The sequence below is a fragment of the Hyperolius riggenbachi genome, chromosome 3, assembly GCF_040937935.1.
Source record: "Hyperolius riggenbachi isolate aHypRig1 chromosome 3, aHypRig1.pri, whole genome shotgun sequence".
NCBI classification, from domain to species: domain Eukaryota; kingdom Metazoa; phylum Chordata; class Amphibia; order Anura; family Hyperoliidae; genus Hyperolius; species Hyperolius riggenbachi.
In genome coordinates this window covers 234,604,011-234,617,414 of record NC_090648.1, presented here as the reverse complement: position 1 = coordinate 234,617,414, position 13,404 = coordinate 234,604,011, and the positions used below count along the sequence as shown (strand labels likewise).

At 42.6% G+C, this 13,404-nt stretch overlaps 2 protein-coding genes across 2 annotated transcripts in view; one reads left to right on the top strand and one right to left on the bottom strand.

Annotated features, from left to right (window-relative positions):
• ANKRD16 (ankyrin repeat domain 16) overlaps window positions 1-793 on the bottom strand; it is a 35,573-nt gene extending 34,780 nt beyond the window's left edge. The window contains exon 1 of the mRNA XM_068275974.1: window positions 72-793. Within this exon, the coding sequence (XP_068132075.1) occupies window positions 72-406 (335 nt within the window). The 5' untranslated portion in view covers window positions 407-793. The remainder of the gene's footprint in view (window positions 1-71) is intronic.
• An 86-nt stretch (window positions 794-879) lies between these two features.
• FBH1 (F-box DNA helicase 1) overlaps window positions 880-13,404 on the top strand; it is a 71,339-nt gene continuing 58,814 nt past the window's right edge. Inside the window, exons 1-3 of the mRNA XM_068275973.1 lie at window positions 880-985; window positions 5,350-5,508; window positions 12,538-13,043. Coding sequence (XP_068132074.1) covers window position 985; window positions 5,350-5,508; window positions 12,538-13,043 — 666 coding nt within the window. The 5' untranslated portion in view covers window positions 880-984. The remainder of the gene's footprint in view (window positions 986-5,349; window positions 5,509-12,537; window positions 13,044-13,404) is intronic.

Genomic DNA, 13,404 nt, shown 5'->3' with positions numbered 1-13,404 from the left:
TATAACGTTAAATACATCAGTTCAGGGTGGGTCACTTTAAAGTGTACTTCTGCTGTTCATATTTTACCTACCAATCAGCCTTTTTCAAGCAGTCTACTGCAGCTCCCTTTCTCAGCAGGTACAGCAGGCAGTCTCTGTGACCCATAGATGCAGCTTCGTGCAGTGGTCGTTTGTAATCACCATTTACCACCTCCACATCCATGCCCATAACCTCCACTAAATAGATCATTACAGCGAGGTGGCCATTCCTTGCAGCATAATGCAGCAAAGTATCTCCAGATCTACCAAAGTGCTTCATGGGCAGCTCACTGAACAGACGGGCATTTTTCTGCACTTCTTGGAGCTGGCAAAGTTTGCCTTCCTGAATGCATCTTATGATCTGTTTGTACTGCTCTTTCTGGGACATTATAGCCTGTCTAAAACAGCAAAGCGTACGTTGCCATAAGCGGTCTAGTCCATTACAAGCCTGTCACAGTGCAGAATAGTTCCCTACAATTATAACGTGCACAGGCCACTACTAGAGTCCTTCTAGAAGCGAGCTGTCAGCACAGATAGAAGTTAGCCGCTTTGCAAGCTCGGCTACTTTTATGCAAACCATAATTACAGGACGTATAAATACAATACAATGCAAGGTACAAAATAGAACCGCTCGTCACACAAGTAATAAGTCGGGGACACAGCCGATGGGGTTGTGGGAAATGTACGTCTCCATAACCTCACCAATCACCTGAGCACACAGAAACACAACACGGCTATATAGGGTGGGGCTAAAAAGATTTCTGGAACGCAATCTTTATCTTCTTTTGAGCTTGCGCGGCACCGTAGTTGGGTTATGTATCAGATATTATGATTGGCCGAGAGCCACTAGGTGATGGTGATTGGTCACTTGCGACCATGTCGTAGTGACTGTATGGTAGGACAGTAATGATTGGTTTGTTGTTGTCAGCCATAGCTGATATTCCAGGAACTAATTCTTTCTGACAGAGTAGGTTAACTATTACATCTACTGTATTTCTTTTACTACCGTATTATATTTATGTAGTGTATTATTTTATTTTGTGTACATATAAATGTATTAATGTGTGTGGAGCACTGTATTGTATTAAACAAATTGAGGCTTTTGGCGTTGCTATCGATTTTAGCATAATATTCAAGTTTCCTCAGAAAACGTGACCCTATTCTCTTTGTCTGTCTTCTTTACATTCATCCATATTACAGGGTATACGCTGAGAATATGCAGAGACATCAGATGTGCTGGATTGCATTTTACTTCTTTTTACATTACTGCAATAATTCCTAGCCATCAATACAGGAAGAACTGCAATCTCCCTAGCATTCTCAAGCAGCAATAAAAATGGGAAAAAATGTATTCCTAGCTCTCTACTAAAAAAGTGTTTTTATTTTTCACTTTTGTTTTTTTAATCCTTGTAGCATATAGGAAGATTAAGGTTATGTGAGCAGTGGGACACTTCCAGTACATACAAATTATGCTTCGCTTCAACTGCCAACATGTGCGTTATGTGATACCGCACTGCGTGCATTGCGTTATGCCAATGGATTCCATCGTACTGCTAACGCATTAATGTGAACATACCCTTTACACTGTAATTGGATCTCCCCTGCAATGCATTTATATTGTCAAATGCAATGCCCCCGTGTAAAAGTAGCCAGCCCTTTTACACTTAATGCGTTGGTATGCGTTGAGTTTTAATGCTTTTTTTTTTATTCCCATAGCATTGCATTGTGAAAAAGCTTCAGTTTTTTAGTGTATAGTGTGAAAGAGGCCATTGGGAAACATGGACACTGGACTGCACATCAGTTGTCCTTTCAGTTACAACTGACAGCAACTGCTATAGTGTAAAAGTAGCCTAGGGTCCTTTTACATTTAAACTGTACAATTTACAATATGTGCAAACATATACAAATAAGAAGTACGTTTTTCCCAGAGTAAAGTGAGCCATAAATTACTTTTCTCCTATGTTGCTGTCACTTACAGTAGGTAGTAGAAATCTGACAGAAGTGACAGGTTTTGGACTAGTCCATATCTTTATAGGGGATTCTCAGGGATATATTTATTTTCAAAAGCACATAGGCCTGGTGCACACCAAAAACCGCTAGCAGATCCGCAAAATGCTAGCAGATTTTGAAACGCTTTTTCTTCTTTTTCTGTCGCGTTTCAGCTAGCGTTTTGCGGTTTTGTCTAGCGGTTTTGGTGTAGTAGATTTCCTGTATTGTTACAGTAAAGCTGTTACTGAACAGCTACTGTAACAAAAAACGCCTGGCAAACCGCTCTGAAGTGCCGTTTTTCAGAGCGGTTTGCGTTTTTCCTATACTTAACATTGAGGCAGAAACGCATCCGCAATCCAAAATCTGCAGCAGCCCGGGAGTATGCGTTTCTGCAAAACGCCTCCCGCTCTGGTGTGCACCAGCCCATTGAAATACATTACCCTAGCGGATCTGCACCCGCAAGCGGATCGCAAACCTCAGCAGAACCGCTCTGGTGTGCACTAGGCCTTAGTGAATGGCAGTTGCTCTGTCCAACTGCCAAAAAAACTGTGTAGGGAGCAGGGAAGCTGGCCAGCATCATTGTTTAAATCCTTTTTTGGGAATATCTTTATAAAGAATAAAAGCTTTGCTTAGAATCCCCTATGAATAGATGGACTAGTCCAAAACCTGTCACTTCTGTCAGATTTCTACTGCCTACTGTAAGTGACAGCATTATAGGAGAAAAGTAATTGATGGCTAATTTTACTCTGGAAAAAATGTACTTCTTATTTGTATATGTTTGCACATATTTTACATTTCACAGTTTTTTGCTGTAGTGCCCCTTTAAACAGTTGCTGTCAGCTGTAACTGAAAGGACAACAGTATCCATGTTTCCCTATGGCCTCTTTCACACTATACGCTGAAAAACTGAAGTTTTTGTACTGCTAAATGAAGGGGAAAAAAGCATTTAAACACATACTAACACATACCAAGGCAGAACAATGCATTAAGTGTAAAAGGGCCCTTACAGAGAAAATATTAGACTTTGACATAAACTGATTAAAACTTTTACAGCTGAATCTGCTTAATCTTTTGGCTATGTTGTGGTGCGACGTAGCGGCCTGTTTGTAACACGGCTTTCTGCACTGTATTGCACCACCTATGCAACGTTTACAGTGCAGTGCAATGTAACAGTTTGCGGAATCCCAGTGCGTTACTGCAAAACACGCGCAGTAACAGTAACCGCGACGTCTACTTTTCAATGACTGTATACTATGCAATGCACGGATAACATGCAATGTGACTTCATTTTTCTATTGCGTCATTACAGGGACTGCAATACCAACTGTGAATCTAGCCTAAATTATAGCTTAATGTAGTTAGGGATGAAAACACTGTGGGAAGATCATTTAGAGATACAGCAAAACTAAATATTATTTTTTAACCACTTGATGACCCAGCCTTTACCCCCCCTTAAGGACCAGCGCTGTATTTGCTGATCTGTGCTGGTTGGGCTCTACAGCCCCCAGCACAGATCAAACACCAGGCAGAGTGACCAGATCGCCCCCCTTTTTTCCCCACTAGGGGGATGATGTGCTGGGGGGGTCTGATCGCTCCTGCCTGCGTGCGGCTGGCGGGGGGGGGGGCACCTCAAAGCCCCCTCCACTGCAGGATTCCCCCTCTCCCTCTCCTCCCTTCCTTCCCCAGATATCCGAGGCTGCACAGGAACGGATCTGTCCTGTGCAGCCTCTAACAGGCTCCTGCCTGTCATGTGACAGCGATCCCCGGCCGCTGATTGGCCGGGGATCGCTGATCTGGTACAACGCTGCTACTGTTAGCAGCGTTGTACAAATGTAAACAAAGCGGATTATTTCCGCTTGTGTTTACATTTAGCCTGCGAGCCGCGATCGGCGGCCCGCAGGCTATTCACGGAGCCCCCCGCCGTGAATTGACAGGAAGCAGCCGCTCGCGCAAGCGGCTGCTTCCTGATTAATTAGTCTGCAGCCGGCGACGCAGATCTGCGTCGCTGGTCCTGCAGCTGCCACTTTGCCGACGCGCGGTATGAGTGCGCGGTCGGCAAGTGGGTAAGCATACACGAGTAAAAGGATAACTCTCAATAGATGCACGGGGCCATATGCAATTTCCCTTTTCTCCTGAGTTTTCTCCTTGGAAATTATTTTTTATCTTTGATTTAAAATAATTTTGTAGCACTTTGCGATGGAAAAAGTACTAGAAATTAGGCAAAAAGTACTGCCACAATTATTTTGAGTATTTGTTTGCTTGCTGACGGTGTAAAGGGCGTTGGAAATATCACCTGGGAGAAAACACAGGTGAAAAAGTGAAATGCATATGGCCCACAATCTCAGTGCAGTATTTGGACCACCAGAAAACAAGGACAGGTTGTTCAACAGTCAGTCAATAAGGAAATAAGTTTCCCAGTAACAATGTGCTTTGTGTCACAGATCACATGGATAGTGTAGTGGTGGCTGGATAGTGTACTGGTTAAGGGCTCTGCCTTTGACATGGGAGACCAGGGTTCAAATCCTGGCTAGGTCAAGTATCTATTCAGTAAGGAGTTCAAGGCAAGACTCCCTAACACTGCAGGGTGGCCTCTTGAGTGCGTCCCAGTGGCTGCAGCTCTTGAGCGCTTTGAGTCCGACAGGAGAAAAACGCTATACAAATGTTCGGATTATTATTAATTATTACATGATGTTTGGACACTAAAAGACAACTGCTGCAGCCATATACACAAAAGAGTCTTTGGGTGGCAAGAACACCAGGGCATTGATTCAGTAAACTTTTCTCGTGGGTTTTTTCATGAGAGATATTTTCTCAGTTTACCTACAAAATACATTTTCAGCCCCTAACAAGTAAAAAAGTAGGAATAAGGTGTGATAAATCATATGAAACTTTAGTTAATTTAGAACAACTTATTTTGAGTTCGTTATTCCTTTTTTCCTTGCTATGGACTGAAAAAAAATGTATGGAATCAGAGCCCAGCCCTTCATGTCTGTGGGGTGCCTGGCTACAAGTAGCATTTGGATATTCACCACAGAACTTTATTTTGGTATCTCAGGCCTACTTTATATCGATGAATGAAAAAGTTACGGTAAATCCATAACTGTATGGCAAAAGATGACCACCAAATTGTGCCCTAACACTAACATTAAAATAGAAGTCTTTAAAGATTAGATAAGATCTGTAATTAACCGGTATATATTTTTTAATAATTTGACATCCTTCATAAATTATCAGCTCTAGTTTTTAGTGAACATACTGTAATATAACTGGACTTTTAATGTAAGTACCTGCAGGAAACAGAGTCAGCATTTATTCTGAAATGTATTTTTATGTGTTAAATAGTGAAGAGGCAGAAGCGCCTCACTAAGTGGGATTGTGAAGATCTGGCTCAGAGTGAAGAGGGATCCTGTTCACTCACTCAACCCCTTAACAGATGGAGTTCCACCAGAGATGTGAACAAAGGCCTGTATCCTCGTAACAGGACAAAGAGATGGTGCAAAGGTAGGGATTGCCATCCATGAACTAAGAATCTTGGTTATTAGTCTGCATTATTATAAAATACTTTCCTAAAAATATCCCTATATGTCCTTTCACTTTGTAATAGACTCCAGTATCTTGTAGCAGTCAGTCCTGCCACAGTAAGATTTGGGTGGAGATTCTGGCAGTGCATGACAGCTGAGGCAAGCTTTGTTTCTGTATACTTTCCCTTCTCCAGCTGCTACACTAGAGCAACCAATAACATTTACCAAAACCTTGTACACATGCTAGATGGTTCTTGGCCAAGGCTGCAGTTTGGGACTGCCTCTGCCAAAAATCTGGCATGTGCATGGGGACCCTTGATTCCCCTCTATGTGCCAGCAATAGATTCTGACTGCCTGATCATCTCACCCAAGTGCTGGATGAGATGAGTCCATTGTTCTTCTCCTACCTCTCCAGCTCTGTGATGTTGTCATGTGCCATGCATTTTCCCTTTGCCCCCTTCCATGCACAGAATACGTCGCTAGCCTACAGGTTTACAGCCTAAATATCTGCCCCAAACTGTCAACCGAGAGATATAGTCCCAACCTCTGCAGGAAACAGCAATTGTGCATGTATACACACCTTTACTGCTGCACATTTGCTTTAGTTTTCTTTGTACTTAAAGAGGAGCTGTCTGCTATCTTCTTTTTCCTGCAGAGGACAGGTCAATAGTTCACTGTCCTGCTCTTTAAAATCATTTAGAATGCTGAGTAGTGTGTAACCTGCAAATATTAGAGAATGATGCAATGTTATAAAAAACACTATATAACTGAAAATAAAAATATGAGAATATTTTCTTTGCTACTAATGTCCTAGTATTTATCTACTACACAACAAATTCATTATATCATATTATTTTTCGCTTCAGTGTCTCGTTAAAGTGGAGCTGTGAGCCATACTATCTCAGAAAAAAAACACATATAAAAGTAGATAAATACTTGCTCTACCTACATAGCATATGTATTGCACTGTCCATGTTTTGATTTTAGTGATTTTTCTACAGTAAAAGAGAGAGAATCCTTCTTAGCATTTCCCATTTTGTGTGGCTATTTTGAAGCTAATCCTGATGTCATTTCCTCCCTTACTCTTCTCTGCCTGATTGTGTATGCATTGCCCGCCCTCCACTATAGAAAGTGCTTTGTCTCAGCATGACAAATACTGGCCAATCAGAGAGGAACAGAGGTGTGGGAGAGGAAAACAGGAGGGAAAGAGGCTTCAGCCAATCAGGCTGCATTAGTTAAGTCTGAGGGGAAAGAAGAGAAGCAAAATAGGACAACCCAGCATGCCCTGCAACTTCCTTTTTGCGTACCACATTTTGTGCGTACCAAATAAGAGTCAAGTAAGCTGGGGTGTGACAGGGTGTCACAGTGTTTCACAGAGAGGGTGCTGGATGGAATATATATTGCACCAAGATTCTGGCACTTCATGTGTTAAAAAGACTCCAGGAATGTTCAGGCTTGCTTTTTTCCTGAAGCTTTTGGGAAAAAGAAAAGCCAGGTTAAGGGTCTGGAGCCGGTCAGGGAGAGCAGGGTGGGTTCCCTGACCACCCGGAGCCAGTCCAGGTTTTCTCTGCCTGTGTGCTGAAAACACAGGTGAATTAATTAGACCTGTAGGCCTGACACAGAAGCTCTGTGTGTCCAGTCTGTGTCTAAAGGCTGAGAGTAAAGGGCTGGGAAAAGATTATTCTATTGTAAGTTGCCCTGTTTTCTAACAAGTGACTATAACTGCTTTATGTTTTGTTAGTATTAGACAGTTTGCTAAGTGAGGCAGACAGGAACCAGACAGCTGATGTTTATTTTATGTTTTGTTTTGGTCAAGCTTACAATTAAATTACAGGCAGCAGCCTGATTGCAACAAACTCACCTGCATGCTTACTTTATCCATGCTGGTTCCTGCCGGCTGTGTAGCAGCTTACAGGGGAATGATCATTTATCAACAAGAAAAGTAATAGTTTTTTGGATTGCCTGGTTAGCATCCTTATTACTTATAAAAATAACAACAATAACATTTCTATAGCGTTTTCTCCCATAGGACTCAATGCGCTTAGGCTCTCTCAGATTCAGTGATTGGTAGTAGTACTTGTTTACCAGATAAAAATAAAGAATTGATTTTTGATTTTATGCCCGACAGCTACACTTTAAAGTGATCCTGAAGTGAAAAAAGCGCCCCTAGGGTGTACTTATCTTGGGAGGAGGAGCCTCTTGGTCATAAAGAGGCTTTCCTTGTCCTCCCCTTCAACCCTGTTCCAGCAGTGGGACCCCAAAAGTCTTTTTGCGTGCAGGCGCTGTCTGCTTGGCTCCAGCAGAAATAGCCGAGCCCGATCGGGTCCACTCTACTACACAGGCACTAGGCATCTGCACCTTTGCAGTAGAGCGGACCCGATTGAGCTTGGCTATTTCCACCACAGCCCAAGTGGAAAGCTGCTACTCCCCCTGCACCGGGCTAACTGATGGGGGGGGGGTCGCAACATTGGAATGAGATGGCACTGGAAGACAGGGAAGCCTCATTAGGATCCAAAGGCATCCCCCTCCCGAAGTAAGTATCTGTTTTTTTGTTAATTTAAAGTTACAGATTAACTTTAAGGTGGTGAATCTGCTCTAGGGTGCTTTTTTTCATAGTCTCTTACAGTATCTCGCAAAAGTGAGTACACCTCGCACATTTTTGTAAATATTTTATTATATCTTTTCATTGGACAATACTGAAGATATGACACTCTAATACAATGTAATGAAATCAGTGTACAGCTTGTATAACAATGTAAATTTGCTGTCCCATCAAAATAACTAAGCATGCAGCCATTAATGTCTAAATACTGGCAACAAAAGTCAGTATACCCCTATCTGAAGAATATCAAAATTCTACCATATTAGAATTTCCTCCTGGGGTCACTCGTTAGTGTTACTAGGTGTAAATGGGGAGGACATTTGTTAAATTTGGTGTTATCACTCTCACACTCTCTCATACTGGTCACTGGAAGTTCAGTATGGCACATCATGGCAGAGAACTAGCTGCATTTCTTAAAAAGCTCAGCATCATATCCAAAGGTTTTCTGTTGCAAAAGGACGTATGATTGCTGGCAACATTGCTGCTGAGGTTGAAGGGGCTGGGGGTCAGACTGTCAGAGCTCAGACCATATGAAACAGATGGCATCAGAAATTATTGATTCAACCCATCGATCTGACGGGAAATTACATGGGGTGTACCGGGCATAAGATTGGCTGCTGCCAGATATTGGGACAATTACACAGTGATAATAGAACCTGAAGGCCAAGTACCTACATGCTCCTTTAACTTTAAATATGTAAACGAGGAAACATGCTTTTTTTATTGTTAGGTTTTTTTAAATTATTTTTTTTATTTGGGTGTGTATGTATATTTTTTTTATAAAATACAGATGAGAAGAAAGTATTAATCATTTGTATAATTAAACCTCAATCAACCTGTGTTATTTTGTTAATTCATTTTTGCAGCTTTGTACTGTCCTATGAACTCCTTTGCTTTTATATTTGAGATTCACAAATATTACTTTGTGTAACTGATTATCTCATTTTCATATTTACCTTTGAATTATATTTTATTACTGACCAGTGGTGGCTAGGTTGGACCTTTTAAACTTTCTGAAGTATTGTATCGCTGCTGTGCCATCCTAGAAGACTCTTACGGTGCATGTACACATGCCCAATTACTGTCTCCTGTAGGGTTGAAGGCCAAGTGCTGTACAGATGCATTGCTAGCCTATAGGCTAGTGACGCATATTGTTACTATACAGGGGGAGGAGGAATGACAGAAGACAGAACAGCTTCTGGCTGACGGTGTGAGGAGGTAAACAATACGATCAGCCGTTGCTCGGGCGTCATTGTTGCTAAAGATCTGCTGTGCAACATACAGGTCCTTCTCAAAAAATTAGCATATTGTGATAAAGTTCATTATTTTCTGTTATGTCCTGATAAACATTAGACTTTCATATATTTTAGATTCATTACAGACAACTGAAATAGTTCAAGCCTTTTATTGTTTTAATATTGATGATTTTGGCATACAGCTCATGAAAACCCCAAATTCCTATCTCAAAAAATTAGCATATTTCATCCGACCAATAAAAGAAAAGTGTTTTTAAAACAAAAAAAGTCAACCTTCAAATAATTACGTTCAGTTATTGTAACGATTGTGGAATTCTCTCCGTGATCAGCGCACAAGACGTGTGCGATGACACTGCGGAAATCCTCCACAAACGTATAATTTGCGGAAACCCAGCAGAAGGTGCAATGCACCTGTAGAGGGAAATTCCTGTCGACAGGGGGAGCTGTGGAGTGCAGAGGAACAGCTCCTCTGCCCTACCACACACGCCAGACAGGAATTGCACGAAGGGACGGAACGCAATCGCAAGAGAGGCGATTGAGAATGAGCACAGAGACAGATTGTATATGTGTGCACCAAACTAGTCGCCAACCCGCGACTGTGCACACACCACAGCAGATATGAAGTAGGAACGCGATCGCGAGAGGTGCGATCGCCAGACGTGACACAAGGTTACAGCAAGGCAGAGCACGAGAGTAGCAAAGGCACAGCAAATCATACAATGAGGAGATAGGAAAATAACAAACGCTAGCTAAACGCGAACACCGCACTCATTCGCAACAGTGCACGCGTTTATGCGTGATCTCCACGTGATAAGCACAATAGAGACAAACACGCCTAACTAACCACCGACAGACAAACATGAAACAGAGGACGCGAGCGCTTGCTTAACGGTTACCTCATCGAGCCTCCAGCAAGCGTTCGTAGCAGACAAGACAGACACACGAAAACAGGGACAAACGAGAGACAGGATCCACAGCACTAGCGAAAGTGGCTAGCGCGATCCAGGAAGACAGAACAGAAGGATCCACAGCGCTAGCGCAAGATGCTAGTGCGATCCAGGTACAGAGTAGCAGAACAGAAGGATCCACAGCACTAGCGCAGGATGCTAGTGCGATCCAGGTACATAGTAGCAGAACAGAAGGATCCACAGCACTAGCGCAGGATGCTAGTGCGATCCAGGTACAGAGTAGCAGAACAGAAGGATCCACAGCACTAGCGCAGGATGCTAGTGCGATCCAGGGAAACAGATCAGAAGGGGCTACCAGTAACAACCGCTGTTCCGGTTAGCACCCAGACACACAGAACGATTTCCTGTCGACCACCGCTGGGACAGGACAATCGCAACAGACAAACAAAACAGATAAGCAATCCTAACTGCACTAAGGAAACCTGCCCAGTGCAGTTTCCAGGGATTACTCTAGGCTAATCTTCAACAAAGAGCAAGGCTGACACTCCCGGCGAGTGTCACACAGGATCTAACTCTTATGACCAGCAAAGGTCTGTGATATCACATAGGTATATATAGAGCAGGCCTACAAGGGATGTGGCTAGGCAATTTGCATGACAAACGTATGCAAATTCTTCAGCAGCAAGCTGCAATACTGACAAAAGGTCTCTCTTCCAGAGACCTGCAGAATGCAGACCTGAACAGTGGTCAAAAGGCTGCCTGCCTGCGCAGGCAGCCCAGCGGATCCTCACAGTTATGCACTCAATACTTGGTCGGGAATCCTTTTGCAGAAATGACTGCTTCAGTGCGGCGTGGCATGGAGGCAATCAGCCTGTGGCACTGCTCAGGTGTTATGGAGGCCCAGGATGCTTCAATAGCGTCCTTAAGCTCCTCCAGAGTGTTGGGTCTTGCGTCTCCGAACTTTCTCTTCACAATATCCCACAGATTCTTAATAGGGTTCAGGTCAGGAGAGTTGGTAGGCCAATTGAGCATAGTAATACCATGGTCAGTAAACCATTTACCAGTGGTTTTGGCACTGTGAGCAGGTGTCAGGTCATGCTGAAAAATGAAATCTTCATCTCCATAAAGCTTTTCAGCAGATGGAAGCATGAAGTGCTCCAAAATCTCCTGATAGCTAGCTGCATTGACCCTGCCCTTGATAAAACACAGAGGACCAACACCAGCAGCTGACATGGCACCCCAGACCATCACTGACTGAGGGTACTTGACACTGGACTTCAGGCATTTTGGCATTTCCCTCTCCCCAGTCTTCCTCCAGACTCTGGCAACTTGATTTCCGAATGATATGCAAAAGTTGCTTTCATCCGAAAAAAGTACTTTGGACAACTGAACAACAGTCCAGTGCTGCTTCTCTGTAGCTCAGGTCAGGTGCTTCTGCTGCTGTTTCTGGTTCAAAAGTGGCTTGACCTGGGGAATGCGGCACCTGTAGCCCATTTCCTGCACACGCCTGTACACGGTGGCTCTGGATGTTTCTACTCCAGACTCAGTCCACTGCTTCCGCAGGTCCCTCAAGGTCTGGAATCGGTCCTTCTCCACAATCTTCCTCAGGGTCCGGTCACCTCTTCTCGTTGTGTAGCGTTTTCTGCCACACTTTTTCCTTCCCACAGACTTCCCACTAAGGTGCCTTGATACAGCATTCTGGGAACAGCCTATTCATTCAGAAATGTCTTTCTGTGTCTTACCCTCTTGCTTGAGGGTGTCAATGATGGCCTTCTGGACAGCAGTCAGGTCGGCAGTCTTACCCATGATTGCGGTTTTGAGTAATGAACCAGGCTGGGAGTTTTTAAAAGCCTCAGGAATCTTTTGCAGGTGTTTAGAGTTAATTAGTTGATTCAGATGATTAGGTTAATAGCTCGTTTAGAGAACCTTTTCATGATATGCTGATTTTTTGAGATAGGAATTTTGGGTTTTCATGAGCTGTATGCCAAAATCATCAATATTAAAACTAAAAGGTTTGAACTACTTCAGTTGTGTGTAATGAATCTAAAATATATGAAAGTCTAATGTTTATTAGTACATTAGAGAAAATAATGAACTTTATCGCAATCTGCTAATTTTTTGAGAAGGACCTGTATTTAGGCGACGTCACCTGTACACATTCTAGAGTCTCGGCTGATATGGTTTTGAACGGTCAGGAGTCAGTACATTATCTAATACTTGATTGTTTTGTCTGTTTGATGCAGGTAAATCAAAGACTATTTGTGGAAATAGTTCATCAGACTCTAAAAGCACAGATATGCTATCTTCTAATAGCAGCCATTCACCTGATATGGAAGAGGAGGAGGACGCTTTATTCTCTAGTCTTATAGAAGAGAACCCAGCAATGTTTGATGGCGTAGACTGGCCTCATGAACACAGTTCAAGCAGGAAACGTCCTTTTTCTTGTTTGGAAAATTGGAAACAAGGGCCAAATGTAAAACATTCACTAGGTGATGATGCATCTTCTTCTAGCAGTTTTTTTGAGGATGCAAATGATGATGAAATGAGTCACATGTTGGACTCACTTTCTGACTCTTGCTATGGACTTTTAGGAGTAACTGGAGATAATAATGAACAGTCGTGTGAGCTGTTAAACCAATTCCCTGATGAGCTCTTGCAATACATTTTTGGTTTTGTTCCCATGATGGACCTGTGCCAGAATATCAGCTTGGTCTGTAAGAAATGGAAAGCAATTGTCGATGATGAATTGGTTTGTATATATTTGTTGTTAGTGTTATCATATAATTTTTTGTTTGTGAATGGGGGTGGGGTTAAAGTATCCTTGTCACTTCATTATAGTTTTAAAACGTTCTAACTGTGTTACCTGAAGACGTGTCTGTGCAAGTCTCTTTTATTTTTTTATTTTTTTTTAAAGAGCACTTGAATTTTAAAACCTGACATACAATGGTTTCAATTCACTAAGCATTACCACATGCGGTAAACCACAAAACAGCTAAATTTACAGAACATTTTGTGAAATGCCAATTCAAGCTGTTTGAAATGGAAAGGTTGCCCACAAATGCGCTCCTCGTTCTAATATCAAATTGCTAATCACCTTACTACACTTTAGT